This window comes from Rhineura floridana, chromosome 3 (genome assembly GCF_030035675.1).
Source record: "Rhineura floridana isolate rRhiFlo1 chromosome 3, rRhiFlo1.hap2, whole genome shotgun sequence".
NCBI lineage: Eukaryota > Metazoa > Chordata > Lepidosauria > Squamata > Rhineuridae > Rhineura > Rhineura floridana.
Genome location: NC_084482.1, coordinates 141,156,203 through 141,169,925, shown reverse-complemented (window position 1 = coordinate 141,169,925; position 13,723 = coordinate 141,156,203). Strand labels below are relative to the sequence as shown.

Below are 13,723 nucleotides of genomic sequence, written 5' to 3'. Positions count from 1 at the left end.
CTGTGAGGTAGGTTTGACTGGCTCAAAGTCACCCAATACGTTTCATGGCTTTGTGGAGATTTGAACTTTGGCCTGTGCAGTTCTAGGCTGACACTCTAAACATTTTAAGATTACCATGTAGCACTGAGCCAAACTATGGCTTAGCCTATGAATGTGCAGACTTCTGGAGAGGAGATTGTAGTCACTTTGCTTTTTCGCTGCTCCTGCTGATGCTGAGTTGCTGTGAGCTAAGTCATGGTTTGGCTTAGCATGTCATCCAGACCTGGGCTCATGGCTTGTCTCACTCCAGATAACCAAGTAACCAAGGTTTGTTCTTTGCTTTACAGCACAGGTGAGAGCTCTTGTCCCTCCTTATGTTGCTGAACTACAACTCCTTTCATCCCTGGCCATTGGCCATGCTTGCTGGGCTGAGGGACAAAGGTTCTCCACATTTGCTTTACACCTTGTAGTTTTGTCTCCAAAAGAGAAACCACAAGTCCAAGTTCAAATGACATGCTAAAGCCTACTTTACCTTGCAGAAGCAGGAGAACCAAGGGAGAGTACAGCAGTCATTATTTCCTCTTCAGGAAACCTCACATGTTCACATTAAGCCATGGTTTAATTAATGTTAAGTGCAAACCAGCTCACTGTTTCTGATGTTTTAGTATTTTGCCATCAGTTTCAGATTTCTGCCACCGTGGGGGCAGGGTTTTGTTTTTAAATGAATCTGGAAGTAACAAAAGCCCACAAGCTAGTTGGAAGTCCTTATGGCTTGCCCATCTCATTATAGAATAAAACTACTATATAAGCTGAATGAAAAGTTTTTGAACAACTGTACTTCTCAAGAAAACTTTTTATTGAAGGACAGTCACTTAGGGCAAAACTCATTAAGTTCAATGGAGCTTACTCCCAGGTAAGTAAATATAGGATTGTAACCTTACTGTCAAAACATTCTATGTATTGAGATGAGTTTTGAATATATGGACTGTTTATAATGCCCCCTATTGTTGTTTGATTTTAGTTTAGTCACATTTCGGGTTTTTTTTGTTTCATCCATTTGTAATGATGATGAATTTTTATGAAAACAACTTAATTACATAATAAGGATTGACTGCACTCAGACCTTCCCAAGCCCTGCCACCCTGGCCTTCTCAGTGTTATCAATGCTATTTTATGCTGCTTTGATCTGTTGACTTTTGACTTCATTATTTGTTTTACTATATATATGTTTTTGTTTTAAACCATCCTAAAAAAAACATTTTGATTTTTCAGCAAGATTTACAAATAAAGCACGTTCATTTGGTTTAAAATGTATTTATTTTAAGTAATATGGATGTTGCACATTTTTGTGCTCTGTTCTGCTCTCTTAACAGGGAGACTACAGCCAGCTCCTGACTACTGCAGTGGGGTCAGGGTAAAAGCTGAAGCCCAAGGATATACAGCACTTGTTGTTAGTTACACACATGAACATATCCATCTCAGTGCCAGTATTACCATAGCTGCCCATCTGCCACTGAAAGTAAGCCTGTAGTTTCCTTTTTTTGTTGGTCTTCATGAAGCTCTTTCTGATTCTTCAGTAAATACTAATTTAGGATAACAGGTGGATTGAACTGAAATGGTATAGGATACGTCCTTTCATCTTTGACAAAGGATTTCACTCAGAATCAAAGTAGCTTCATTCCAGTATGTTTGGATCTGTAATTTTTTTACTTCGAATATGCCCTAAACTGTAGGTCGTATTCAACTACAGTGTTCCATCAGTGCAAAGATTACCAGTTGCGCAACAGGGCTTCCCCCCCCACCTCCCCGCTGCACAACCTCCCCAGGACAGATTTAGGGGACACACAGGGAGGAGAGAGGGAGAATGTACTCTTGCACAAGGAGAAATCCTTGTGCTGACGAAAAGAGAGAGAGAGTGCTATGTTGAATCACCCCTTGTTTTAGTTTATTCACTGTAAGACATTAGTAAGTGTAATGCTTTTAGTAACTGTGGTGTGAAGGCAAACTATTTCAAACCTAAATATGGAGCGCTAGCTGCTGGAAAAGCCTACCTTACACTCTTTTTTACACTCTTTTTGAATTCAAGCATATAAAGATACACGATACATGTTGATTTTAGTAGGGAGAAGTAGATAATTATTATGCATTAGATAATTAGATGTAAATTATTATGCATAACTAGTGTTAGAGGCTTGGAGCTGTTTAAAAATGGATAGAAAGTCTTAATATCTTGTAACAGGAAATTATACTTGCAGAATACCAGCTAGTACCAACAATACACATCTTCAGTTATTGTGCACGAAACAACTGCTGGAACTTACTGCTAATTTATTTTATGAAACTGTACTTTTCTGTAAATTTGGGATTGTTGGGGAAAACCTCCTTAAGAAAGAATTGAACCAAAGTATAATTATTATCATTGTCATAGTCCATCATAAATTTGACTTGTTATACAAATTGACTTATTAGATAAAAAAGACTCTAAGCAACTTACAGAAAGTTTAAAAGCCAAAAAGACATAACATATAAAACAATGTATTTCAATAAAACTGTTCCAATAATGCATAAACAAACCCAGCAGAAAAGCAATAAAAGCTTCAGCAGCAAGAACATTTTATCAAATAGGCCATCAAACAGTTTGTCACAACCAGTTAAATGCCTGGGTGAAAAAAATATCTTTTGAGCTCCAGGTTAAAGCTTGTTAGTAATGGTGCCATGCGAACCTCACTGGGGAGAGCATGCCACAGACAGGCAGCTATAACTGAAAAGGTCCTCTCCTTTGTTGCCATTCTCCGAACCTACCACAAAGGGAGCAGCTGGAGAAGGCCCTCAGATGAAGATCAAAGGGTCTGGGTAGGTTCATATCAGGAGAGGCACTCTGAAAGGTATTGGGGCCTTGAGCTGTAAAGGGCTTTATTGGTTAAAAACAGCAGTGTGAATTGGGCCTGGAAACATAACAGTCAGCCAGTGTGTTTCAATGGGTTGAAGTCAGCTCACAAGAAGCGTGATATTTCAGTCCTAAGCACATTTACCTAGTCTATCTCCCATTAATTTGAGTTAAATTTATTTCAAGAAAATGTGATTGAGATTACATTCGTGTGGTTTTAAACAAGCAGCTTTCCCAACATGGGATAAGATAGGTATTTGAAAATAAGGTGGGTTCAGATCTACAGCTTTTAAAGGTCTTCTTTTTCTCTCTCCACGCTTCATGAACCACTTCCTTGAGCAGGTTATTTATTTATTTATTACATTTATATACTGCCCCATAGCCAAAGCTCTCTGGGTGGTTTACAGCAATAAAAAAAATTAAAAACAAATAACACAAATTTTAAAACACACACAAAAATGTAAAAACACAATTTAAAAAATTTAAAAACACATGCTAAAATGCCTGGGAGAAGAGGAAAGTCTTGACCTGGCGCCGAAAAGATAACAGTGTTGGCGCCAGGTGCACCTCGTCATGGAGATCATTCCATAATTTGAGGGCCACCACTGAGAAGGCCCTCTCCCTTGTTGCCAGACTCCCAGCTTCCCTCAGAGTAGGCACCTGGAGGAGGGCCTTGGATGTTGAGCGTAGTATATGGGTGGGTTCATGTCGGGAGAGGCGTTCCATCAGGTATTGTGGTCCTAAGCCATGTAAGGCTTTATAGGTTAAAACCAGCACCTTGAATCAAGCTCGGAAACATACAGGCAGCCAATGCAAGCAGACCAGAATCAGTTTTATATATTCGAACTGTCTGGTCCCTGTTACCAATCTGGTCGCTGCATTTTGCACCAGCTGCAGCTTCTGAACCGTCTTCAAAGGCAGCCCCACGTAGAGCGCATTCAGTAATCAAACTTGAAGGTTACCACAGGATGGACAACTGAAGCCAAGTTATCCCTGTCCAGATAGGGGCATAGCTGGGCCACCAACCGAAGTAGGTAGAAGGCACTCTGTGCCACCGAGGCTACCTGAGCCTCAAGTGATAGAGATGGTTCTAGGAGAACCCCCAAGCTACGAACTTGCTCCTTCAGGAGGAGTGCAACCCCATCCAGGACAGATTGCCATGACTGTGCTGCAAAAACAAATACCCTTGCTACAGAAAAATAAATTGTCCAAATCCATCCTTGCCATGAATTACAAACAGACACTTGAAACAAACTGATAATGCATATAAAAACTGTAGGATTGGTTGCCTTACTGACCTGTGTTCCCAAATATTTTTATTGCAAGCACAGAGAGTAATGCAGGTTTGCTTCCAGTATTCCATTAGAGGCTTCTAATGTCACAGCATTTCAGAACAACTGCAGAAAAGGAGATTATGATGTGCTAAAATCATATGATAAAAAAAACCTTAAATTGGCAACGGGTACTTCAGTGAGAGAGATGTTTTGTTTTTTCATTGCTTAATATACATTCAGCTTGTTTAGGTATATTTGTACTGGGAGCTGCATTTTGTTGCATACTTTAGATACAGTTTGGAGAGTTTAATATATATACTCTACCTAATTTCAAGAATTCTAAGTTGACTATATACATACCATAGGTTAAACATAAATACTAATGCGAAACAACTGTATGATATATTATTATGACAAGATTATTTTCAGTATTGTGTGTGTCTTACAATATTTTGACCTGGATTATTTTCCCTTCTAGAGTGTTGATCCCAGTTTTGCTGCCTTGGTAACTTTGGGCTCCTCTAAAGATATATTATTTGAAGGTGGACCCAGACCATGGGTTCAAGAACCATCCAAGTTCTTCAGGGACATCAGTGCTGAAGATCCAGACAATGTTGGTTTATCATTACTAGGGCCACCTACAACTAGGAATCCCTTCCAGCACAGGGTTAGAGCATCTTGCAAAGCCCTGGGGGAACAAGTGAGTAAGACAAATGCAGTTGATAAATTTTGTTGAACTGTGAGGTTATGGTAATGGAGAGAGACAATTATAGCTGACAGCAAATAAAATAAGGCTTCTTACTTACTGCTCTTTATATATTCAGATGAGTCTGATATGATGTTTGAGTATTTTTTTTTTAAAGTTATGTTAACATTACAAGTGCTTTTTCATAGGACTATTATGTCTAAAATGCATTAAAAGCTTTAACATCTCAGTGTAGTTTGAATACAAGACTGTTGCTTATTCTCAGAGGACATGAAACAGTCATTGTGGTTTTTTTCCTTAAACTATTTTTGGATATTTTTTCAAAGTTCTGCAGATAAAAATGGAAAACTGTAAAAAAAAAGATAAGTGACAAATTTGGGATTACTAGATATTTAAACCATTTTCAGATACATCATACATTGCACAAATTGAAAAAGGAGCCAGGCAAATTATTTGTCATCTCCTGAATATCTCAGCAGGACACTTTGCCATCAAGTCCAACCTCCTGCACAATGCAGGAATCCAAGTTAAAGTATACCTGACAGGTACCTGTCCAGGTGCCTCCTGAATGCCTCCAGTGTTGGAGAGCCCACCACCTCCCTAGGTCATTGGTTCTATTGTCGTAATGCTCTGTTAGGACATTTTTTCTGGCATTTAGCCATAATCTGGCTCCCTGTAACTTTGAGCCCATTATTCTGTGTCCTGCATTCTGGGATGACCGAGAAGAAATCCTGGCCCTTCTCTGTGTGACAACTTTTCAAGTTGAAGAGTGCTATCATATCTTCCATCAGTCTTCTTTTCTCCAGGCTAAACATGCCCAGTTCTTTCAGTCTCTCCTCATAGGGCTTGGTTTCCAGTCCCCTGATCATCCTTGTTGTCCTCCTCTGAACCTGTTCCAGTTTGTCTGCATCCTTATTAAAGTGTGGTGTCCAGAACTGGACACAGTACCCAAGATGAGGCCTAACCAGTGCACGTGATTTGGAAACTATACTTCTGTTAATGCAGCCTAAAATAGCATTTGCTTTTTTTGCAGCCGCATTGCATTGTTGGCTCATATTCAGCTTGTGATCAACAACAATTCCAAGATCCTTCTCACATGTAGTATTGCTGAGCCAAGTATCCCCCGTCTTGTCATTCTGCCTTTGATTTCTTTCTCCTAGGTATAGAACTTTACACTTATTCCTGTTAAATTTCATTCTCTTGTTTTCAGTCCAGTGCTCCAGCCTATCAAGATCACTTTGAATTTTGTTTCTGTCTTCCAGGCTGTTAGCTATCCCTCCCAATTTTGTATCATCTGAAAATTTTATAAGCATTCCCTACAACTCCTCATCCAAGTCATTCATAAAAATGTTGAAGAGTGCTGGGCCCAGGACTGAGCCCTGCAGTATCCTGCTTGATACCTTCCCTCAGTTTGAGAAGGAGCCATTGATACTCTTTGAGTATGATTCTGTAGCCAACAGAATTTTCCCATGGATTGATGTCAGACTTACTGGTTTGTGGTTCCCAGGTTCTTCTTTTTTGCCTTTTTTGAAGATAGGGACAACATTAACCCTCCTCCAGTGATCTGGCACTTCATCCATCCTCCAGAATTTCACAAAGATAAAAGAGACAGTAGTTCCAAGAGTTCTCCAGTCAGTTCCTTAAATACTCTAGGATGCAGCACATTGGGCCCTGGAGTTTTGAACTTGTTCAAAGTGATTACGTATTCCTTCACCATTTGTCTATCAGTCTCAAGCTGCAATCCTGCCCCTTCAACTTGCATGTTTGCTAGGAGGGTCATAGACCCTTTTTTGGGAGAAAACTGAGCCAAAGTAGGAATTGAGCACTTCTACCTTTTCTTTGTGATCTGCTATCATTTTGCCATCCTCACTGAGCAGGTGAACCACCATTTGTTTTCTTTGGGTTTTCCTACGGATGTGCGTGAAGAAAGCTTTTTTGTTGCCTTTAGCATTGTTCACTAACCACAGCTCATTCTCATCTTTAGGCTTCCTGACGTCATCCCTGCAATTCTGTGCTACCTGTCTATACTGTTGTGGCGTGGCCTTCCTTCCACTTCCTGTATGTGTCCGTTTTGTGTTCAGGTCATCTCTAATGACAACAGAAGATTTATGTAACTTTAAAATTGACAATGAGGACATTGAACTTGTCAAGGATTATCAATCTATTTATTTATTTATTAAATTTATTAGTCGCCCATCTGGCTGGTTATCCAGCCATTCTGGGCGACATACAACATAAAAACATACAAATTACAATTGAGCATTAAAAATCTCAAACAATAACAATAAAACCTTAACCAATACCTCGGCACAGTCATTAACCAAAATGGAGACAATAGTCAAGAAATCAGAAGAAGGCTAGGACTGGGGAGGGCAGCTATGAGAGAACTAGAAAAGGTCCTCAAATGCAAAGATGTATCACTGAACACTAAAGTCAGGATCATTCAGACCATGGTATTCCCAATCTCTATATATGGATGTGAAAGTTGGACAGTGAAAAAAGCGGATAAGAGAAAAATCAACTCATTTGAAATGTGGTGCTGGAGGAGAGCTTTGCGCATACCATGGACTGCGAAAAAGACAAATAATTGGGTGTTAGAACAAATTAAACCAGAACTATCAGTAGAAGCTAAAATGATGAAACTGAGGTTATCATACTTTGGACACATAATGAGAAGACCTGATTCACTAGAAAAGACAATAATGCTGGGAAAAATAGAAGGGAGTAGAAAAAGAGGAAGGCCAAACAAGAGATGGATTGATTCCATAAAGGAAGCCACAGACCTGAACTTACAAGATCTGAACAGGGTGGTTCATGACAGATGCTATTGGAGGTCCACACTAAATAGCATGGAGGCAATAGAGGTTAAAAAAAATCAACTAAAATTTAAGAGGCTTGACAAAATCCTGCACCAAAATAAGCATTGGGCTAGGAAAGATTCTATTCCATCTCAAAAGGTTATTCTCCAAAGGAAATTGGAGTTTTAGGAATAGACATTACTAAACAACTTGGGGGGAGGGGAAGGCATTCTCCTGAAGGTGTGTGGATGTATATAATTTGGGATGGCCCAAAGCGTATTCCTCATTTTCTCCATATTTTGGCTGCTAGTACCATAGTTATGGAAACTTCACAATGTCTTGCACCTAAGAAAATGTGGCGTTGGAGGAGAGATTTGCGGATACCATGGACTGTGAAAAAGACAAATAATTGGGTGTTAGAACAAATTAAACTTGAACTATCACTAGAAGCTAAAATGATGAAACTGAGGTTATATTTGGACACATCATGAGAAGACATGATTAGTTAGAAAAGACCATAACGCTGGGAAAAACAGAAGGGAGTAGAAAAAGAGGAAGACCAAATGAGATGGACTGATTCCATAAAGGAAGCCACAGACATAAATTGACAAACTCTGAACAGGGTGGTTCATGACAGATGCAGTTGGAGGTTGCTGATTCATAGGGTCGCCATAAGTCGTAGTCAATTTGAAGGAACATAACAATAGCAACAACATCTCTAAGTTTTTTGTTATACCACATTGGCACCTTTTTTCCTTGTGGAATTGTTTGCCATTGTCCCTTTAGAATTTACTTTTTTAAAACTCCCACCAACCTTGGACTCCTTTTCTCATAAGGGTTGCTTGCCATGGGACCTTCCTTATCATTGTTCTGAGTTTATTAAAATTGGCTTTCCTGAAGTCCAGGGTATGCTACTCTCAGCTTTTGCTTCCTTTAAAATCAAGAACTTGAGTATAAAATAGTCACTTTCCACCAGAGTTCCTGTGATCATCACTTCATCCACTAAATCATCTCTGTTGGTTAAAATCAAGTCAAGGGTAGCTGATCCTTTAGTTCCTTTCTCCACTTTCTATAAGCGAAAGTTATCAGCAACACAAGTCAGGAATTTCTTGGAGGGGCTGTGTTTGGCAGAACTTGTCTCTGAACAGATATCGGGGTAATCAAAGTCCCCATTACTACTACATTGTGCCTCCTTGAAACAGTGGCAATTTGCTTTTCCAAAGTTTCATCCTCATCTTATTCTTGATTAGGTGGTTGGTTAGTAGACTGCGACCACCATGTTCCTTTTATTCCTTGCCCCATTTGTTTTAATCCATCTACTCTTGGTGGGCTACCAAGGTCATCCTGTGCAGGTATGTATATTTTTAACATATAGTGCAACTCCACCTCCTTTTTTATTCCTTCTGTTCTTTTTGAACAAGTTATATCCTTCAGTTGCTGTATTCTAGTCATGGGAATCATCCCACCAAGTTTCAGTTATACCTGTCAAGTCATATTTACCCTCCTGTATCTTTCTTTGAGTGTGCTGGATTTCAGGAGTGTCTTAAGGCTTTGATGTTTTCCATAAAATGGTATAGACTTGCACATCCATTTAGGTGAGATCACCTAGTATGTATGATCAGACACAGCCAGGCATGTTCAGTATTCATGTTCAGGTCAAGACAAAGAGAAAATAATGTAGATACCGTAAATGACTGTGTCTTAGAACATGACACTAGAGGAGGGGTGTTTGGACTTGATCCTAATTGGCATTCAGGGCTGAGTACAAGATGTGCTCTTTAAGAGTGCCAACAAGCAAGTAGATGGGGTGACCCAGTAGACACTGTGTACTTGGACTTTTAACACACTTCTGACAAAGTTCTTTATCAAGTTCCTGAGCAGTCATGCAATAAGAGATAGGGTCCTCGTATGGCTCAGTAACTGCTTAAAGAACAGGATAGAGACTATGAATAAATGGATTTTTCTCACAATGAAGAGATATTAAAAGTGGTGGTATGTGATGTTCCTATATTAATGTATATATGGTAAGTGTTGTTTTAGAAGATACATGGTAAGTGGAGTGAAAGAGGGAGAGTGAATGGGCAGTAGAATGCGAGATGATTGGCTGAGTGTTTAAAATGGCTGAATGTATAAAAGGAAGAGTGAGAGTGGAATCTGGGGGGGAGAAGAGAAAGAGTGGATTGCTTGGTGGGGTTTGAGAGAGTTGTTTGCCAGGAGAGAGTGGAGAAGGAGGGAGGTGGAGTTCGGATTTGTATTGAGTAAAACCATATGCTTATGTGCCTTAAGAAGAAATCTTGTTAATCTTGTTAGCTTTGTTATCTGTAATAAATACTTAATTTGGTTTACCAAAGGCCTGATCCTTGGCTGGGGTTTCACAGACCAGAAGGGAGGGTAAGGTAATGACCAAGGCTGAAGGGGAACTGTAACAAATGGTGGCAGCGGTGAAGAGAATAACAATACCAGTATTCAGAGTCTCTGGGAATACTAGTATTGGGACGTTACTGGTGGTTGCCTAGCAGGGGGATCTGTTGAGATCTGTGCTAGAGCGGATAGGTAAACCATAAGAGAGTGCGGTCCGGACTGGTGGAGTCCCTGGTGGTGCCTAGAGACAGGCAGTAACCACGAGCAGGTAGGAACCTGACAGGGAGAGCCAGGGAAGGACGCATCACACGTGGTGGCAGTAGCGGTGGGATACGAACAACAGAGAATCCAGATACGAACCAAAGAGAGTCCCAAAGACGGACTTCCGGGAAGGGTGACTTAGCCTGTGCCTGCTTTTGAGACGGGCTCCTGCCTCAAAAGAAGCTTATTCAGATATATCAGTCAGTTTTTTTTTTTTTTTTGACTGATTAAACTTCTCCCGGGTAGGGAGAAACGAAGAGATTAACCTCAAAGCCTATTTTTGTTGGGACGACCAGATCTCATTAATTTATGGGACGAGGTCCAGCCGACGAAGGTGGGACGGATTTTCAACAACAAGCTCTATCTGATAAAGCGAACGTTCATCTTATCTTCTAAGAGAGAACGCACTAACAGGCAAGCACCCTTCTTTCTATATTTTTCTTTTACTTGACTTAAATTGTTGCTGTTTAAAAGAGATTTGCCAGATTGATCGGTTTTTGACATCTCACTGGGGAGCCATAACTTCTCTCTGCTACTCACTAATTAATAGCTTATCTCTGTTTTTGTTGCAAAAAGCTGTCCTGGATTTGCATTCTAAAGATATACACAGAAGAGGGATTTCTATTCCAGATTTTTATTTTGAAGAATATTATATTGTCTGAGACTACTCTCTTTTTGGTCTATTTTATTTTGACGAATCTGTTTCCTGACGACCGCCATTAATTGTTTCGATCCTGGGAACTGCATTTTGTTTACTTAAGCATGGAGAGATAAGGCTGTCTGCTCTGTTTATACTGTGATGTCACCAAGTTTGGAGTATTAACCCAATTGTTGCTGAAATAAGAAGTGGTTTTCCTATATTTTTCTTTTAAAATGGCAATTAAGAAAGTGGCTGAGAATCTGGAAATAACTATGTTTCAGAAAATAATGGATGAGATTGAGATAACGAAACAAAACCTGCGACAGGGTTGTAAGGAGCTGAAAATTGAATTGAGTAAAATGAAGCAGGAGATTAAAGATATAGGGGTCCCTGTGAGAGAGGTGACCCTGGAAGGGGTCCCTGTGAGAGAGGAGACCCCGGAGATTGGAACAAACGTGGAACAGGAAAAAGATTTGGAGTCTATGGACTTTAGAAACAAAATCTATTGTTTGGAGACACAGGAGATTAAAGGGGTCCCTGTGAGAGAGGAGACCCTGGAGACTGGAACAGGGGTCCCTGTGAGAGAGGAGATCCCGGAGATTGGAACAAACGTGGAACAGGAACAAGATTTGGAGTCTATGGACTTTAGAAATAAAATCAATTGTTTGGAACTCAATGTTATCTCTGAAGAAATTAATGAAGATTCTAGAGATAAAGTTATCAATGGCATGGATAATCTTCTGGACTGGAATGATGTGATGGAGCCCAATATAGAGAAAATCTATGGAATTAACTGCAGCCATGTGACAATGGAAAAACTTTCAAGAGATGACCCAGTGTATTTTGAAAAAAAGAACAGAGATATGATTTTACAGCAGTATTTCAGCAACCTATTCAGAATGGATGGCAAGAAAATATTTGGGATAGAGGTAATTCCCATCAGACTCTTACTATATGACTATGGCTTTGACAGCAAGATTATTATGGAATACTGATAATGGAAGATTGGATACTGAAATTACTGGACTTAACAAGACTACTGAAGATGGAAGATGGAAAATGGAACTAATAGGGATAATAGAACAATGGCTACTGAAATTACTGAACCTAACAGATTCTGATGTGATGGATTAATTGAAATGTTTATTTTGACTATGGTTATGACAATAAGATTATCATAATTAGTAATGAGATGGATTAATCGATATGCTTATCTGGAAAAAAAAATTGATAGATATATTTCTTAAAGAATTGAAACCTCTCTTTGACTTTTTGTGGAAAGAATAAAGTAATGTTTATGAGATTTGATGATTAAGTAAGATAACTACTGGAGGAAAGTGATTTTATAATATGACTTAAGAGACAGGATTGTTATATATTATAGACTTATAACTGATTTGATCTTTGACAAATGGGAAGTCAATATTTTACTCTTTATTTTTTATTTTTGTTTTTTTTTTTCTTTTTTTCTTTTTGTTTAACTATTTTTGATTTTGTTTTTTGTCTTTGAATGTTTTATGATTTCGTCTTGTATGTTTTATGAAAATCTGAATAAAAATTATTGAAAAAAAAAAAAAAAACAAAGAGAGTCCCAAAGACAAAGGAGACTACGTCACAGGTGTTGGTTGTAGCAGTGAGATATGAATACTAGACAATCCCTAATAGTTGTGTGGCAAACAGAAATAACAAAACAAGATTATTTGTGAGAGTGACTGGCAAAGAGTGTGTGGCAAAGAGTGAGTGAACTCAAACACCATGGCTGAATACATAAAAATGAAAAGAGAGGAGCTGGTGGAGAAGTGCATAACATTCAATTTACCTCACGAGGGTAAAGGGGTAGATGAATTGAGGGTAGCACTTACAGGATTTGCTACTGCCCAGCAAAAACAACCTGTCAGAGAAGAGACCCCAGAAGGATATTTAAGCAATCCCGCTTATATAGAGTACTTGAGAGAGAAGTTAAGATGGGAGGCTGAGGAAAAAGACAAGCAGAGGGAGTTGGAAGCTGAGAGATTGAGGATGGAAGCTGATGGGAAAGACAAACAGCGAGAGTTGGAAGCTGAGAGATTGAGGATGGAAGCTGAGAAAATGAGATTGGGGTTTGAGGAGAGGGAGAAGCATCGAGCAGTGGATGCTGAATTACAAGTAGAAAAGTTAAAATTTGATAGAGAGAAATTTCACTCTGAGGAGACAACGAAAGACAGAGATGGAGCAAAAATAAAAATTACTCCAAAGGACTTTGCTGTCTATGAGCCTGGTCAAGATCCTCACATTTACCTCAGCACCTTTGAAAAAGCAGCTCAGTTGTGGGGGCTACCTGAAGATAAATACATGCAGTATTTATCAAACCTGATTAAAGGGGAATTGGCTGAGGTATACCAATATTTCCCCTCAGACAAGCCCGTCACCTATGCTGAGTTTAAAGAGGCAGTATACAAAAGGTTCAGACTGGGACCTGACTACTTTAGAAAATTATTCAGAAACTGTCAGATCCAAGCAGGGAGGTCTTTTGTGGAACTGGGAGCAAAGTTGATGGATATATTTGGAAAGTGGATGAGTAGTGCCAAAGCTCAGTCAGTGGAAGAGGTGAAAAGCCTCATGATACTGGAACAATTATACCATCAGTTACCACCAGAAATAAGGCTCCTGGTCAAAGACCGTTCCCCTACATCTGTGCAGGAGGCCGCAGAGATGGCGGATCACTTCGCCTCCAATAGAACTGGCTGGGTGGGGAAAACATCAAGAGATTTTAAACCCAGACCATATAATGCTGGCAGAAGGGATGTGGTACCACAGCGAGTGAGTCCTCCAGTAAAA

General features: G+C 39.5%; 1 protein-coding gene across 2 annotated transcripts in view; it reads left to right on the top strand.

Annotated features, from left to right (window-relative positions):
• NUP210 (nucleoporin 210) overlaps window positions 1-13,723 on the top strand; it is a 158,452-nt gene that overhangs the window by 65,508 nt on the left and 79,221 nt on the right. For both annotated transcript variants that reach the window (XM_061618161.1, XM_061618162.1), the window contains exons 14-15: window positions 1,353-1,498; window positions 4,619-4,840. In XM_061618161.1, coding sequence (XP_061474145.1) covers window positions 1,353-1,498; window positions 4,619-4,840 — 368 coding nt within the window. The remainder of the gene's footprint in view (window positions 1-1,352; window positions 1,499-4,618; window positions 4,841-13,723) is intronic.